Source organism: Bufo bufo, chromosome 4, assembly GCF_905171765.1.
Source record: "Bufo bufo chromosome 4, aBufBuf1.1, whole genome shotgun sequence".
In the NCBI taxonomy this organism is placed as follows: domain Eukaryota; kingdom Metazoa; phylum Chordata; class Amphibia; order Anura; family Bufonidae; genus Bufo; species Bufo bufo.
This window is the reverse complement of record NC_053392.1, coordinates 300,786,912-300,804,121: the sequence shown is the minus strand read 5'-3', so window position 1 is coordinate 300,804,121 and position 17,210 is coordinate 300,786,912. Positions and strand designations below refer to the sequence as shown.

Sequence of the window (17,210 nt, the reverse complement as noted above, 5' to 3'; positions counted from 1 at the left end):
CTAAGGAGATTGCAGAAACTTACTAAAATTGGGTTAAGAACTGTCCAACGCATTATTAAAAACTGGAAGGATAGTCGGGACCCATTGTATTCGAGGAAGAAATGTGGCGGGAAAAAAATCCTGAATGATTGAGATCGGCGACCACTTAAATGTTTGGTGAAATCAAATTGAAGAAAAACAACAGTAGAACTCAGGGCTATGCTTAATAGTGAAAGTAAGAGCATTTCCACACGCACAATGCGAAGGGAACTCAAGGGATTGGACTGACAGCTGTGTAGCCGTAAGAAAACCACTAATCAGTGAGGCAAACCAGAAAAAAGGCTTCAATTTGCTAGGGAGCATAAAGATTGGACTCTGGAGCAATGGAAGAAGGTCATGTGGTCTGAGTCCAGATTTACCCTGTCCCAGAGTAATGGAAGAGAGGCAGATGAAGTGATGCACCCATCATGCCTATAGCCTACTGTACAAGCCTGTGGGGGCAGTGCTATGATCTGGGGTTGCTGCAATTGGTCAGGTCTAGGTTCAGCAACAGTATGTGCTCCAAGAATGAGGTCAGCTGACTACCTGAACATACTGAATGACCAGGTTATTCCATCAAAGGATTTTTTCTTTCCTGATGGCACGGGCATATTCCAAGATGACAATGCCAGGCTTCATCGGGCTCAAATTGTGAAAGAGTGGTTCAGGGAGCATGAGACATCATTTTCACACATGGATTGGCCACCACAGAGTCCAGACCTTAACCCCATTAAGAATCTTTGGGATGTGCTGGAGAAGGCTTTGCTCAGCAGTCAGACTCTACCATCAACAATGCAAGATCTTGGTGAAAAATTAATGCAACACTGGATGGAAATAAATCTTGTGACATTATAGAAGCTTATCGAAACAATGCCACAGTGAATGCGTGCCATACTCAAACTAAAGGCTTTTTTTTTGTGGCAACTTTTTTTTTTGGACAGGCAGTGTATATCCATTTAATCAACTGTTTACACTGAGACATAAAGATTCCACCAACAATCCGAAAGGACATTTAGTCGAAAAATACCTATAATGATTTTATTTCAAATATTTGGTATGTTTTACTTGTATCAGCACAACTATATAGCTTTTTTATTGTCCCACTTTTTTGCTGACCTTTTTTGACATGACAATAACAAAGGGAGGTTCTGTTTTGTAGTTTTCTGAGCTGGAACCAATTGAACCATGATCCTTTTAGTCTTGGTTGAATCCAACATTGGAAAAACAGGTGGTCTCATGGAATTCATGCCACTTCCCATAGGACCAGTTTTTGTATTTTGTGAAGATGTAACCCAGGCAACTTTTTTTGTAAATGTGTCTCTCAGTCCAGGTTGCCTGAGCTGAGGTAGAGTGGACTGATGTGGTGTTTCAGGTACTATTTCTCTGTCTTGATGTTGATGCCAAATAAATGGAGCATTAACAACAGATGATTTTAGGTCTTTGAGTCTAAATTCTTTCTTTTGGGAAGGAAGAGGATCATTAACATGTCTGCTTAGAGGCATAGACTTTGCCTTCACGATATAAGAAGTAGAGGGATCATGCACCTGGTGATTTTGGACTTTGGCAGGCTGATCTGTTCTACTTAGTTCAGAATTCTGGCTTTCAGCCAATTGTGTGATATCTTCTTGATGGACCTCTTGCTGATTCAAATCTTTATTGCTTAGAGGAGTTAATCTTGTGCTTGTATCCATTTTCTGCTGCTTTGAGTAATCCGGAGGCTCCAAATAAACCATCTCTCTATCAGCAAAATTAGAAGCTAAAATTGGAATAAAAAGTAATACATTTTCTTTGAGTCAAAATGGTTTTCAGGTTTTGATTCAGATGGTTTTCTATGGGACTGCTGGAGATAGCCAAGTGCTACACTCAACTTCTCTTTGGCAGTCCCACAGAGTTCAATAGAGCTGCAGTGTGCATTCATTGATATTGCTCCATTCACTGGGGGACTTAAAGACTCTTATTCCCCTGAAGATGGGGGTTCCAACTCTCAGACCCAAACCAATTAGATACATCTCACCTATGCTGTGGATTGGTAATAAGTTATGTTGGTATAACCCCTTTAAAACTAACAAGCAAAAAGAAACAGTAGGAACTAATGTAATACCTTTTTATTATATATGTATTAATAAAAATAAGAATTCTCCCATACAAATCCAGGAAGTGAAGGAATCCTGCTAGCATGAGAGATTCAATTTGACAATATTATATATACTACACATGAGTGTCCTCTACCTCGTTGTACCAACAGTGTTTGATCCTATGCTATATAGCTGTATACCCACTATCTGGTGCACCTACTACATCTTTTAATGGAGTTTTCTGGCTCCAGACATTGATGACCTATCAATATCAGATCGATTAGGGTCAGAAACTCAGCACTAGAGATGAGCGAATTATTTAAAAATTAAATTTGTCTGCTTCGACGAATTTTACCCAAAAAATTTGCTTTGTGACAAATTACTTTGTCACAAAGCACATTACTTTGTAAGTAGTGGGTACAATGACAGGGAGTGGCGATTGTGCTGGTCCTCGTCATTGTACCCCTCAGATGCCGCGTTCAAAGCTGATAGCGGCATCTGACAGTAACCCCTGAGGAAGCCCGTATTGCTCCGGCGATACGCGTTGGGCGCTTGTCATGTTTCCAGGTCCACTGCACCAGCTGGCTACGTAGGTTTGGCTCTTGATATTTGACCTTATGTTGGTCTGTCTTTATTCTCATTTCTAGTGGTCTTACCTTACTTTACATTTGCTTTATGGTATTCATTGCATTGCTGTCACGGGGTTCTGAAGGTGCACTCGGTCCCCCATTGCCCGCAGAACTGTTGCTTAGCTTTTGGAATGAGGTTCTGTGTTTGACCTCATTCCCAGGGCGGCTTTACTAGCTGGGTGGCTCCCTGCTCCTAGTCTGCCTTGAGCGCCGAGCTGATTACTCGGTGCTCGACTGGTTGGTCTGTCGGTCATGTGACGCTGGCCACGTCACATGACTCTCACTCCCCACTATAAATACAGGCAGCCTGCTGGCTACAGGTTGCCTGTTAATTTCTAGGTTCCTGGCTATTTGTTGAACTACTGAATATTTACCTGATCCTGTTCCCTGACGATCCTCTGCCTGCTCCTCCTGTACTGCGCATACATCCTGGTATTGTGACCTCGGCTCCCACCTGACTACTCTCTTAGGACTCCTCTTGTACTTCGCTACTCTCCTGGTATTTGACCCCGGCTTCTCCTGACCATTCTTTGCTTTATCCGTTGTACTGCGTAGCTCTCTTGGTTCTGACCGGTCCGTTCATGTTCCGTATTTTGTCTTGTCTGTCCTCCCTGCACATATCCTAAGTTAGGGACTGCCGTCCAGTTGTCCCCTGTCATCAGGACTCGTGAGGCAAGTAGGCAGGGCCAGGGGTGAGGGTGGAGCGCAGTGGTCACTACCCTTCCCCCTGTGTGTGTGTGGACGTGACCGTTACAATTGCTTTATATGCTGGTTGATAACGCATACATCTATTTGTGGTAATTCAGTGGACCTGTGTGTGTCGGTTATATATATCTTATTGCATACCGCACTTTGTTCTATATTGTATACAATTTTTTAATGCGTGTTTGTTGTTGTGTCTAATAAACTTTATTATATATTTTTTATATTTCCTTATGGTCGGATGTGCATTCATGGGGTGGCTTCTTTTGACTCACTCTTGTGTCAGGTCATTTGTTATCTGACAGTAATAACACAGTGTGTAATTAAAAAAAAAAATTCAAATCATACTTACCTTATCCATTTCCTTGCAAAGAGCCAGAGGCCAAACATCTTGATTGAAGTTTTAGCGTAAAATCTCGCATTGCTCGTGATGACATCATCACGTCGGCCGGCATGGTGACATCATACATCACCGCGCATGGGATTTCTTGTGAGATCTTCAAGCAAGATGCGCAGCTGGCCCGTCGTAAGCAAATGAATCAGTTAAGTATGATTTATATTATTTTTTACACTGTTTCAGGTTAAATCAATTCGCTACCACGAAGCACAAAGAAATTTTGCTTTGCGGTGAATCAAGTTCACCTTGAAATTCGTAGCAAAGTCCACTTTGTGGACTTCAATTTGCTCACACTACTCAACACCTCCACCAATCAGCTGTTCATTGCAGCAACTGGTTACCAAACTACCACTTTGAACAGGAGGCACAGCTTCATTCAAAATGTACTGGTCGTGCTGGGTTTACTGCAGCTCAGCTTCCATTTCCCGTGCTTCTGAACAATGATTGTGTGGGTTGTTGTTGGAGATTCACCAACTAATAATGATGACCTATCCTGAGGATAGTAGTAAAAATTAATATGTAGAGCAGCACTTCCGTACCTTCTTGACTCAATTCAGATTACTTCTCCGCTACACAGGCTTGTATAGATAGTGGATAGTGGAGGATCCGATCATGTGACTCTGGTGGAGTCACGTGACCAAGCGGAGGAGCAGGGAGCGATGCGCTCTGAACAATGCATGAAGGCTTGGTAGAGCGGCCGGTCGGACCTCAATTAAGACTTATAAGAAAACTAGTGGGGGTGGTATGACGATGTGAGCAGCGGAGATGATGCGCTCTTACTGAGACATGCGCAGTCAAGGATTGGAGACGCCAAGGCAGTGTGTGGACGTGGGAGATGCTCATTGGTGGAATAGGTTCCTTGTTAATTGGATATAGGTGCACAAGTTTGTTGATTACCTGCGGATATGATCCCATTGGTAGTTTTTCCAAGTGGGGGGTGGAGGTTTAACAGATACCCATAGTGATTGGTAATGTGTGAACCAGAGGGGGTGACATGTATGGTATAAATGTTTGGAGTAAGCACTGTGTACTGAGCTTGACAAAGACTACATCGTAGTCTAAACATTGCTGGTTTTATGAGTCGTTTTTGTACTTATACAGTCCTGATCAAAAGTTTAAGACCACTTGAAAAATGGCAAAGCAATCATATTTATCATGGCTGGATCTTAAACAAGGTTCCAAGAAACATAGTAACATACATAGTAACATAGTACAATAAGGCCGAAAAAAGACATTTGTCCATCCAGTTCGGCCTGTTATCCCTGCAAGTTGATCCAGTGGAAGGCAAAAAACCTGTGAGGTAGAAGCCAATTTTCTCCACTTTGGGGGAATAAAAAATTCCTTCCCGACTCCAAGTAGAGCTTCAACATGCAACAAGAAGAAATGGGAGTGAGACAAAACATTTTTGAGAATTCAATTTAATGAAAACAACGAATAAACTGAAACAGCTGTTTTTCAGCTGATCAAAAGTTTAGGACCACACCTCCAAAAAAAAAATATAAACCCCCCAAAACAGAAATCCAACTTCCAAACATGAACTCAGTAATGAGTAGCTCCGCCGTTATTGTTTATTACTGTAAAAATTTGTTTTGGCATGCTTGATGCAAGCGTTTTCATGAGGTGAGTGGGAACATTTCTCCAAGTTGTGAAGACGGTCGCGACTAAGGCCATCTACTGTCTGGAAACTGTTGTCCATTTGTGTAAACTTCCCTTGCCGTCCATCCCCAAAGGTTCTCAATTGGATTTAGATCAGGGGAACACGCAGGTGGGGGCCAAAAGAGTGAGGTTTAATTCTCCTGGAAGAAGTCCCTTGTCCTGCGGGCATTGTGTTCTGTAGGCATTGTCCTGTTGAAAAACTCAGTCGTTACCACACAGACGAGGGCCCTCAGTCATGAGAAATGCTCTCTGCAACATCTGAACATAGCCAGCTGCCATTTGTCGCCCCTGCACTTCCTGAAGCTCCATTATTCCACTGAAGGAAAAAGCACCCCAGACCCTTATGGCACCCCCTCCACTGTGGCGCGTAGAAAACATCTTAGGTGTGATCTGCTTGTCATGCCAGTAACGTTGGAATCCATCAGGACCATCAAGGTTAAATTTTTTCTCATCAGAGAATGAAACTTTCTTCCGCCTTTGAATGTCCCATGTTTGGTGCTCTCTTGCAAAGTCCAAACGAGCAGTTCTGTGGCGTTCAAGGAGACGAGGTCTTTGAAGAAGTTTTTTGTTTTTGAAGCCCTTCAGTCTCAGATGCCATCTGATGGTTATGGGGCTGCAGTCAGCACCAGTATGGGCCTTAATTTGGGTCGAGGATCGTCCAGTGTCTTGACGGACAGACAATTGGATCCTCCGGCCTCAGTGCTGATGAATTTTTTTGGTGTCTTCCACTTGACTTTTTTATTCCATAACCGTCAGGATCATTTAAGAAATTCCAAATGACTGTCTTACTGCATCCCACCTTCAGCAGCGATGGCGTGCTGTGAGAGACCCCCTGCTAATGGCAGTTCAAGAACCCGACCACGTTCAAAAAGGTAGAGTTTTTTTGCCTTTGCCATCACAACGTGTGACTACCTGACAGAAAACGACAATGAATCCACATCTTTGCACAGATTTGGCCTTATACAGGCATGTGGCCCTAAAATTTGGATCAGCTGAAAAACAGCCTGTTTCAGTTTATTCATTGTTATCATTAAATTGAATGCTCAAAAATGTTCGTATCACGCCCATTTCTTCTTGTTGCATGTTGAAACTCTACTTGGAACCTTGTTAAGTTCCAGCCATGCTAATAGGATTTTGTGCCATTTTTTAAGTTGTCTTAAACTTTTGATCAGGACTGTATCATGGATTAACAAACTAATAAAAGTAATAAATAATGCTGCCTGTCATCTATTAATTGAACGTCTATCCTGAGGATAGGTCATCAATATCTGAGCATGGAAACCTTTTAAACTTTTGACTAGAGAGCAAGATAAAAAAAAGTATTGGTGCATTTTAGTTTTGCCTTGCACAAAGAATGTTGGCTAATCTAAGGGCACTTTCACACTAGTGTTTATTGAATCCGGCAAGCCGTGTACAAACGAAAGCCTTTTTTACTGGATCCGCCTCATCCGTATCATCCGGAATACTGATCAAAATAAAAAATAGCTCCTCCTATGTCCCTGTGGCATGCGCAGGACCGGAAAACCAGATACGGCGATGCGGCATTTTCCGGAACACTTGGTACATCTCTATAGTGCGGTATTGTTTCGGGATTTTGGCCAGAAAAAATATCGCAGCATGTTGCGGTATTTTGTCCGGTCAAATACCGTACAAGAGATGGAACGGATAACATCCTGATGCATGCTGAACCGATTGCTTTCCCTTCAGAATGCATTTTAGGACAAAACTGATGCGTTTTGTTTCCGGTATTGAGACCCTTTACTGGATTTCAATACCGGAAAAGAATAACGCTAGTGTGAAAGTACCCTTAGCTGTGTCTGATGTCTCGCCTGTTGGTAAAGTCAGGCATGTATCAAGCAAAGGTTGATTAAAGGCTTTGTTTCCCTCACATGTGGTTCTTCATGTGTTTCACCAGGTGACATCTGAAATGTACCTAGCAGGTAACCAGGCAGCAGGGTCTGATGCTAAACTTGCTTGATAGACCTCCAACCCTTTTGATAAAATTACAGACACTGTGAATTACATTGTTATAGATATACCTTTTGAAGATTTTCTTGATTGTCTAAAGTTATTGCAATTTCATCTTCTGAATTGCTTCACAGAAAGCTGGACTTTTCTTGAATGTTTTGCTTGTTTTTTCCAAAATGTCTTCATCAAGGTTTATACTGTTTGCTCTTCAGTAAAATTGCAATGTTCTCTCTTATATTTTTCATCTGGTATGTCATTCTGTGAATGAAGAAACAAAATATTTGGTGTTGAAGCTTAAAGCTATCTAAGGGGCTGTTCACGTCACATTTTTGCCCTACGTTTAACATGTACATTGGAAAACCTCATGACAATCATGCTAAACTTGTCTATAGGTCTCCATTAGTTAGATGGAGGTAAAAAGAGTATCCTTTTGCCCTCTGTCTCTCTGCTGTCAGTATAATGCAAAAAACACAACATGGAATAGCGTTGTACACCGAACTATTCCATCCTGCAGTGTCTTTTAAAAGAGCATATCCATTTATTGGCGACCATAATAGCCTATTAGTGATGAATGCCACTGTGTGCCATCCTTCACTAGCCTTTGTTAAACGGATGGCTCAGAGAGCTCCTATGAGATCACTGCTCATATATGGACAATTATAAAAGAAACTCCCTGAGGCAGACAGCAGAGGGTTAACTGTAAGTACTTCAAGGGTTTGTCCTGTTTCAGTGCTGAACCTGGATATAGCCTCTTCTTCACACAGTCTGCCCCTCTGCCATGAATTGGGCAGGACAAGGGCTTTTTCTGCAGATCCTGTGATGTACCGGGCTATGCTAGGCGAGGATTTAGCACTGGGCGTGCTTTAGCGCTTCCCTAACTTGTAAAATGGCTAGGCCAGCACTAAAGCATGCTCATTAGTGCCGATGACGTCACCAAAAACACTTCTAGATGGAAGCCTCCACCTAGCAGTGTAAAAATTTAAACAAAAAAGCCCTTGCCCTACGCAATAAAGCGCAGGGCAAGGGAGAGCATTGGAGCATAAAATGGTGGGGGAAAAAGGAGATATGTCCGGGCTCAGCTCTAAACCCGGATAACCATTTTAACTGTTCCGTCTGGGCTGCTTTAGCTGAATGGTAGCAGCTAGAAGCATGCAACTGGACTGAAAGCTGGCCTGCCATTCTGTGGCTTTCATAGAAAATGAAAATGACAGCATTAGCCCAAGATAAGCGGAGATATCACTGTTAGAAATCAAGTCGGGAATAATTGTTTGAATGCCAGCCTTTCAAATAATACAAAGCCCATTTCTCAAGCTGCTACCAAACCAGAGACATGAGAAGTTAAAGCAGTGTCTGACCCACGTAATAAAATTATGATGTTTTTACTACGCAGTGAATGCCATAAATAAATTCTACAAAATAATGTTTAAAAATTGCTGTTTTTTATCTTTCTCCCTAAAAATAAAATAATAAAAGTTATTAACTACACCATATATGCCCCAAAATTGGTTCCTAAAAAACCTATATAACTAATCCCGCAAAATAAAAATTAAATTTAGAAGAAAAAATTTAAACGGGGAGAAAAATATTATTAAGTCCTTAAGGCTAAAATTAATTATGGTCCACTTAGAGGTTAAAATGAAATTTTGTCCCCTGAGGTGTGCGCCAACATACTGCAGACACACATTAAAAATCTACAATGAAAAAGTTACATTTTTGGGAGGGTTTTTTCAATTTTAATGTGACTGTTAGGAGGTTAACAATGGCCACCCTTGCTGACAAGGAGAGTAGCAATCTACTGTTCTCCTACTGGCTGGGCTATGTTAGGATTCCAATGATGATTTGTATCTTCTCTGTCCTTCTGTGACTGAGTGTCCTTTACAGTATATCAATATATGGACAGATGCTTAGATGGCAGCAACCAAGAGACGGAGGAATATAAATCCTCATGTTCCTATAGGCTATGTTTGCAAGGGGGGTGGCTTTGCTAGCTGAGACGAGTGAGCAGTTAGAGCCTGAAGGCAGTTCAGCTAGTCATGAGAGCTGCCTGAGGAAAGGGTTAACTGAGGAAAGCATCTGGACACAGAGCACTTGGAAAGAGGGAACATATGAGGTAGCTCAATATAAATTTTATATTGAATAAACTACAACTGAACATAATCTAGTGTAAGCCTTATTGAAGATTACATCAGAGATTTCAAACAAAGGTTATGCTTCATACTGTATAAAAGCCTCTGTCAGCATGATCAACCCTATTTAACTAGGGTAAGGTTGATCATGCTGATTAAAATGATACCTTTTTTTTCTATGTGATAAACATCTTTAGAGATAGCTAAGTTTTTATTCATATGCAAATGAGCATGTTGGAGCACCAGTGGGTGGGGCTGAATCCTTGGAGCACTGACTTTATAATACCGCCTATGTTCTGGACACTCCCTCTCCATTGATTAACAGGTCTAGAAATCAGCATGCTGAGGGCAAAGCTGTGCCTAGAGTTGTGTCCTACCATATACATATAATATACACTACTTACTGTAGCCTTACCACTTTGAGATATGCTTAGAAAGCTAGACAAAGAAACCAGACAAAAGAAAAGTTTTTTATTTAATCAGCATGATCAACCCGACCAGGCCACATGCCTGGTTTAATACCGTTGACAGATGCTCAAGCATAACCTTTGTTTGAAATCTCCCTGTAGGACTTACACTTGATTATGTTCAATTTTAGTTTATTCAAAATAAAAGTTACATTGAGCTAGCTAATATTCAACCTTAATATAAATGTTGGGGGTGTCCACTACATTTACTACTACACAAATAATCATTTATTAAAGGGCTGGGCTAAGTTTTGAAGTTATTCCTTATCCACAGGATAGAAAATAACTAACATCGCTGAGGGTCCGACTGCTGGGACCTCCAATGATCCCGATCCTAAGTCCCAGGGGTTGGACCCCAAGCAATCAGTTAGTTATTCCCTATCCTGTATGGAGGGGATAATTTTAAGCTTGGCACAACCCCTTTAAGGAGGGGCGTGCAGTTACCTGTTTATAATTTTATTTGCTTTGTATTATAACTTTGTGCCTAATAATCAACTGATAACTATTTTATGATGCATTCTATAAATCTTTCTATAAATCTGTACCAGCAAGCGATGCCTTTGATCAGTCATGTAATTTTGCGTAGAGTCTGAACATGGCACTGTAGAAGGAGATAACCTTTCACTGGGCTGTATTACTTACCAAAAAAAGCAATTGTTAACACCACTTCAGGGTATGCTATACTATACATATTGGGGGATATTTATCAAACTGGTGTAAAGTAGAACTGGCTTAGTCGCCCATAGCAACCAAGCAGATTCCACCATTCATTTTTGACAGCTCCTTTGGAAAATGAAAGGTAGAATCTGGTTGGTTGCTACTGGCGACAGTTCTACTTTACACCAGTTTTATAAATCTCCCCCATATCTAACAAATATTAAGAAAACTGGTTTTCAGAGCTGCTATTTCTTATGTCTGTAATTATATTATTTAGCCACGTGCACTAAGATGGTAAAGCATAGTCTGACATGGTATCACCAACTTTTGCTATAAAATTATTGAATAAGAGGCTGGAGTAGGCTACAAACATATTCAGGAAATAATTATTTGCAAACACAGTAACAATCAACTTTAATGAATGCATTTTAGTCAGAAGGATCCTTGTAAAGTTAGTAAATAGAATCAAGTGAATCATTACAAGCACCCATGAAAAGCTATGGGGTTTCCATGTAATATTTGTGAAGGCCAGCAATGATGAGAGAATCGAAGTCCACGAAGTTCAATCCGAATTTCAGGGAAAACTCAATTCTCTGTGAAGCTGAATTTCTTCGTGCTTCGTGGTAGTGAATCGATGGAGGCCTCTGGCTCTTTGCGAGCAAATGGATGAGGTAAGCATGATATTATTTTTTTATTTTTTTATTTTACACTGTGTTATTATTGTCAGATGCCGCAATCAGCTGCTCCTTGTCATTGCACCCACTTCTTACAAAGAAATTCGCTTTGTGTCATAAATCAAATGTTTTTGTAAAATTAGGCAAAGCAGGTAATTTTTGAATACTTCGCTCATCTCTAGAGACCAGGTATGAGGAAGAGAGGAAAAGCTACAAAGAGTTATTTGTACGTGCTTTTTGCTCCAGTGAATTGATGAAGGTCCCAACTATGGGATCCTTTAAAGTGACAATCAAGTACAGTTTTCCTGGAGTAAAAATTATCGCAAGACTTCTTTGCTAAAGTGTAATGTGTAGTAGGATGATTTGCAAACTATACAAATAAATGAGACTGTTTGCCTGTTGCTGTAACCATCAAGAATAGTGCATCTGCCAAGAGGTGCAAGTGTGCAAGTGCCATGAAGTGCATTGTGCCTTGTAGTGTTGTGTTTTAATCATTGGGCCTGAATCCTCTGTGACAGAGAAACTGTAACCACCATGCTAGCTGCCTGAATCCTGAGTAAATGCCTGCTACTGTTGAAGTTTCTGATTCTTTGTCTTTATTAAGTCATCCTTGAGTTGGACTCCAAGATCACAAAGGCCAATACATTTTAAAAACAAAATATTACATGTTTTTCATCAGTTTTAACTTCTTGATTATTTACATATGTAAAAACTTTACCTGTAAGAATTCAAACTCCATTTGGTGCTTGTTGATTTTCTTCAGAAGTAAGCAATAGGATGCCAATATTGGAGATGGTTTGTTATTTACTAGAATATTGGTCATTTCAGAAATTTTGACATTCATGGTGGTACTCATGTATTTCAAAACAATGGAATTTAATTCATCAGGACGAAGTCTGTGATACACAAACACATAATTAGAGGAATTACATGGTTTGCCAAAAAGACACAGTCACCTCTGTACTCCATTCTGGTAAAGAGAGTGATGTAAGGAATAAAATTTGATTCAACAACAGATAAAAAATATGCATTTGAATTTAATTATGTTTACACTGTAGGAAGGTACAAGGGGTCATCATTGATGGTAGGTATGTGTCACTGAGGTTCCTGGCCTCGGCGAAGTAAAAGCCGGTATTTTCATGTGTTAGCGGCAGCTAATGCTGATTGACACTTTTGCTATTTAGCATGGCTGTAAATAGCTGATTCGGGACAGCTCTTATTGGGAGTAGTCAAAGTGCTGGGTGGGTGACTACTCCCCACGTTCCAGGCTGGGTTTTGACAGCACCTGGCTATCCTTAAAAAGGCAGCTGGGCTCAGCAGCAGAGAACGCCCTGTGCTGGACTGAAAAGCTGAGACCCGTGTTGGGAGAGCAGGCCTCTTAAGGCCTGCATTTAGACTGCTGGAGGCAGAACCGCCGACAAGGTGTTGTTTTTTTGCTGTGCATGAACTTTCAGCCCGCTGAGTATACAGGCCGAAAAGTCGGGGTCGTGTGCATCCATGGATACTTAAAGGACTATCCCACCGCCCTGGTGTCTCTGTCCACAGTGGCAGGCAAGTGGACCCACGAGGTGGCCGTCGCCACCAATTCACATTATGAACTTATAATTGGGAGAGACTTCCCGGGTTTCCCAGCACTGTGGCCTGATACAAAAGTTACCGATACCCTTGAGAGTGGCGTAACCCCAGTAGCGTGGCCTTGCTCAGGGGGGAGGACAGAACCGTGGGAACTGATGTTTCTACGTTTTGTGGTTCATCAGAAGATGCTATATCGGGTAAACCAACTACAGGGTGAGCATGTTGGAGGTGCCGAAGGCGTATCGCAAGCTTGTGTTGGAGCTAGACCACCAACATGTTCTTGGGGGACACCAGGGATGGCAGAAAACGCAGGACCAGATACTACAGCAGTTTTACTGGCCCAGTGTGTTCAGAGACGTGGAAGAATTCTGTAAATCTTGCCAAACCTGCCAGATAACTAGCCCCCAGCCACATTTCCATAGTCCCCTGGTACCTCTCCCGAATATCGAGGTTCCGTTTGAGCGACTCGCTATGGATATCATAGGCCCAGTACTGAAGTCCGCTAGAGGGCACCAACACATCTTGGTCATCCTAGACTATGCCGTTCGGTACCCGGAGGCAGTGCCCCTGCGACATACATTAGCCTATCTCATATCTAAGGAGTTAATGGAGATGTTTTCCTGAGTGGGGCTACCTAAAGAGGTTCTGACCGACCAAGGGACCCCCTTTTATGTCAAAGGTCATGAGGGAACTCTGTAAATTACGGCACATAAAACCGCTACGGCCTGGTAGAAACGTTTAATCAAACATGTTAAAAAGAGTGGTGTCTAAGGATGGAAGGGATGGGGACCTTCTTCTGCCCTATCTCATGTTCACAGTGCAAGAGGTGCCCCAGGCTTCTACTGGGTTCTCGCCCTTCGAACTGCTATATGGCCGACATCCTCGCGGTCTGTTGGACATAGCCAAAGAGGTGTGGGAACAACAACCCACACCATACAAAAGTGTAATTGAATATGTCACCCAGATGCAAGAGCGGATAGAGACAGTGTTGCCCCTTGTTAGGGAACATATTGTGGCAGACCAGTGAGCCCAGAGTAGGGTCTATAATCGGCAGGCTCGGGTCCGGATCTTTAACCCGAGAGATTGGGTTTTGGTTCTGGTACCGACGGTCGACAGTAAGTTCCTGGCTAGGTGGCAGGGACCCTATGAAGTACTCAAAAAATTTGGTGAGGTAAACTACAAGGTGCACCAGTCAGGGTGGTGAAATCCGGAGCAGGTGTACCATGTGAATTTACTCAAACCTTGGGAAAATAGGGAGACCAGTACAGATGACAGCCCGCGGCTGGGTTTTCTAGGGGAAGAGGTTCCAGCCCCATGGTCTGATACAATGGAAGCAGTTGCCACAGTGAAGATTGCTGACAGCCTTTACTCTAAACAGACGCAGGAGGCCAGGGAGTTTGTCAGCAGGAACACAGACCTATTCTCGGACCTCCCGGATGCACTTCTAATCATCAAACATGACATTGTCACTGAGCCTCAGGCCAGAGTCTGGTTGAAACCATACCAGGTACCCGAGGCTCGGCGACAAGCCATCTCGGAAGAAGTGCAGCTAATGCTAAAACTAGACGTAATTGAGAATTCCAAAAGTAAATGGGCCAGTCCAATAGTTCTTGATTCCAACCCAGATGGGACGTTACGGTTCTGTAACGGTTTCCACAAACTAAATGAGATTTCCAAATTTGATGGTGTATCCATGCCTCGGGTGGATGAGCTTATTGAGAGGTTAGGCCAAGCCGGTATTTTTATGTTTTGGACCTCACCAAAGGGTACTGGCAGGTACCATTAATGGAGGCTGCCAAAGAGAAAACCTGCCCTTCATCACACCAAAAGGGCTGTATCAGTATAATGTGTTACCCTTTGGTCTGCACGGCGCCCCCACCACCTTTTCAACGGCTCATGGACATTGTGCTGTGTCCACACCGTCGGTACGGTTCGGCTTACCTGGACGATATTGGTCACTTACAGTACCAACTGGGAAAGTCACCTAACCAAGGTACAAGCTGTAGTGGAGACGAAATACCTGGGGTATGTCATTAGGCGTGGAGTCATCAAACCCCAAGTGAACAAAATATAGGCGATACAGAATTGGCCCCGACCTGTCACTACTAGGCAAGTAAAGTCGTTCCTTTGAATGGTGGGATATTATATGAGGTTTGTTCCCCACTTTGCCACTGTGGCCGCACCCTTGACAGGGCTCTTGAAGGGACGCAAGTTCACTTGGATGATCAGGCGGAAAAGGCTTTCTCCGCTTTGAAGTCAGCCCTGTGTGGGTCCTTGGTTTTGATGACGCCCGACTTCAAAAGGGAGTTTATAGTACAGACCGATGCCTCCGAAGTAAGCCTCGGTGCTGTACTGTCTCAGGAAGTCAACGGGGAGGAGCATCCCGTTGTCTTCCTCAGCCGTAAGCTTACCCCAGCCGAGACCAGGTACAGTATAGTGGAGAGAGAATGCCTGGCTATCAAGTGGGCACTAGACTCTCTCCGCTACTATTTGTTGTTGAGAAAGTTCTGCCTGGTGACTGACCACTCCCCTCTCAAATGGATAAGCCAGGCCAAGGACAGAAATGCACGGGTCACCCGGTGGTTTCTCTCTTTACAGAACTTTAAGTTTTCGGTGGAACACAGGGCAGGTCGATTAAAGGGAAACGCTGATGCCCTGTCCCGGGTATACTGTCTAGCATGTGTTCACCCCCTCAGGGTTGAACAAAGGGGGGAGGTATGTAGGAAGGTACAATGGGTCATCATTGATGGTAGGTATGTGTCACCGAGGTTCCTTGCCTCGGTGAAGTAAGAGCAGGTATATTCATGTGTCAGCGGCAGCTAATGCTGATTGACACTTTTGCTATTTAGTATGGTTATAAATAGTAGATCCAGGACCACTCTTATTGGGAGTAGTCAAAGTGCTGGGTGACTACTCTCCATGTTACAGGCCGGGTTTGGACAGCTATTCTTAAAAAGGCAGCTGGGATCAGCAGCAGAGAACGCCCTGTGTGTTGTGATCTTAGCCCTGTGCTGGGCTGAAAATCTGAGACCCGTGTGTTGGGAGAGCAGGCCACCTAAAGCCTGCATTTCGGCTGCTGGAGGCAGAACCGCCAACAAGGTGTTGTTTTTTGTTATGCATGAACTTTCTACTCGGTGTGAACAAACACCAACCCTGCAAAGAGTGTTTTTTGTTTGACCTTATGTGTGAATATACACGGACATTTGAATTACGAACTTGTACTGTACTGCCTCTGTACTGCACCCACTTATCCCAACTACCAGAGCAAATCCCCACAGCACCTTTAGATCATTAAGTATAAAATATGTTCAGCTATACTTGGTCATATTAATAATATTTCAAGCTGTATCGAGTATAAAGCGTGATATACAGATTAATACCTTGTGTTGCAGAACCTGATGTGATGCCAAAAATAAAATTCAAACCATATCCAGAAGTCAGTATAATTTACAGAGCAAAATCAGGTGTGAAGAATAATATTAAAATCCATGTCTGGTGCCGAGTCTAATGTGCATAGTCAATTATGATGCGAAGTCTAATTAACAGATCTTTACCAGCAGTCAAAGTCTAATTAACAGTATTTTATCAAGTGCAAGTCTAATGCAAACATCAGTACTGTTCTCATTCTTAATATACCTAGCTACAGTATATCTGGACGTATTCAGTTCTACACGCTTAAGGTTGAGTTTTCAGGTTCAGGTATTCTGATGCAGTTTTTGGAGCCAAAACCAGAAATGGATTTAATAAAGAGAAAACTGGAATTTGGAAACCAGCCTTATCCAACAATTGTTTTTAGAATTAGTATTAATAATATGATATTATATATAGAGATGAGTGAATCAATTCTAAACAAATTGAATTTGTGACATATTTCCTCAAAACTCCAGTTTCCAACAGGGTACCATGCCTTTAGTTATATATGTGACTTTGACATTACTAATGCTGTCTTTGAGTTAAGGAACTAAGAAAGGATTGATACTAGAGATGGCCTTGCGGTTCGCCTGGACCTCTTTTTGCGACGAACTTTGCTCGTTCGCGGTTCGCCTAACATGCGAACATATGGCGATGTCCGCCGGCGCCATATTCTTTTGTATTATGCCGAACTTTGAACCATGAGACATCCATCAGGTGAGACAGGACAGCCAATTGAGACGTTTCAGTACATGGACATACCCCCTACCCAATAAATAAACCCGATCTGGCAGCCATTTTACATTCAGTTTTTTGCCAGTGTAGGGAGAGGTTGCTGTTTGGAGCAGGGACAGA

The 17,210-nt window shown here is 42.5% G+C and overlaps 1 protein-coding gene across 1 annotated transcript; it reads right to left on the bottom strand.

Moving 5' to 3' along the window:
* Nucleotides 1–1,097: 1,097 nt before the first annotated feature.
* LOC120999179 lies at nucleotides 1,098–12,626 on the bottom strand. The gene is made up of 3 exons (XM_040430057.1): nucleotides 12,088–12,626; nucleotides 7,518–7,703; nucleotides 1,098–1,776 (listed from the first exon to the last, which is right to left on the bottom strand). Exon 3 carries the CDS (start codon nucleotides 1,749–1,751, stop codon nucleotides 1,098–1,100), a length of 654 nt encoding a protein of 217 aa, XP_040285991.1. The 5' UTR covers nucleotides 1,752–1,776; nucleotides 7,518–7,703; nucleotides 12,088–12,626.
* Nucleotides 12,627–17,210: the final 4,584 nt, after the last annotated feature.

Excerpts from the sequence above, each read along its gene's own strand:
- LOC120999179 (XM_040430057.1), bottom strand. The coding sequence starts at position 1,751 with ATGGTTTATTTGGAGCCTCCGGATTACTCAAAGCAGCAGAAAATGGAT.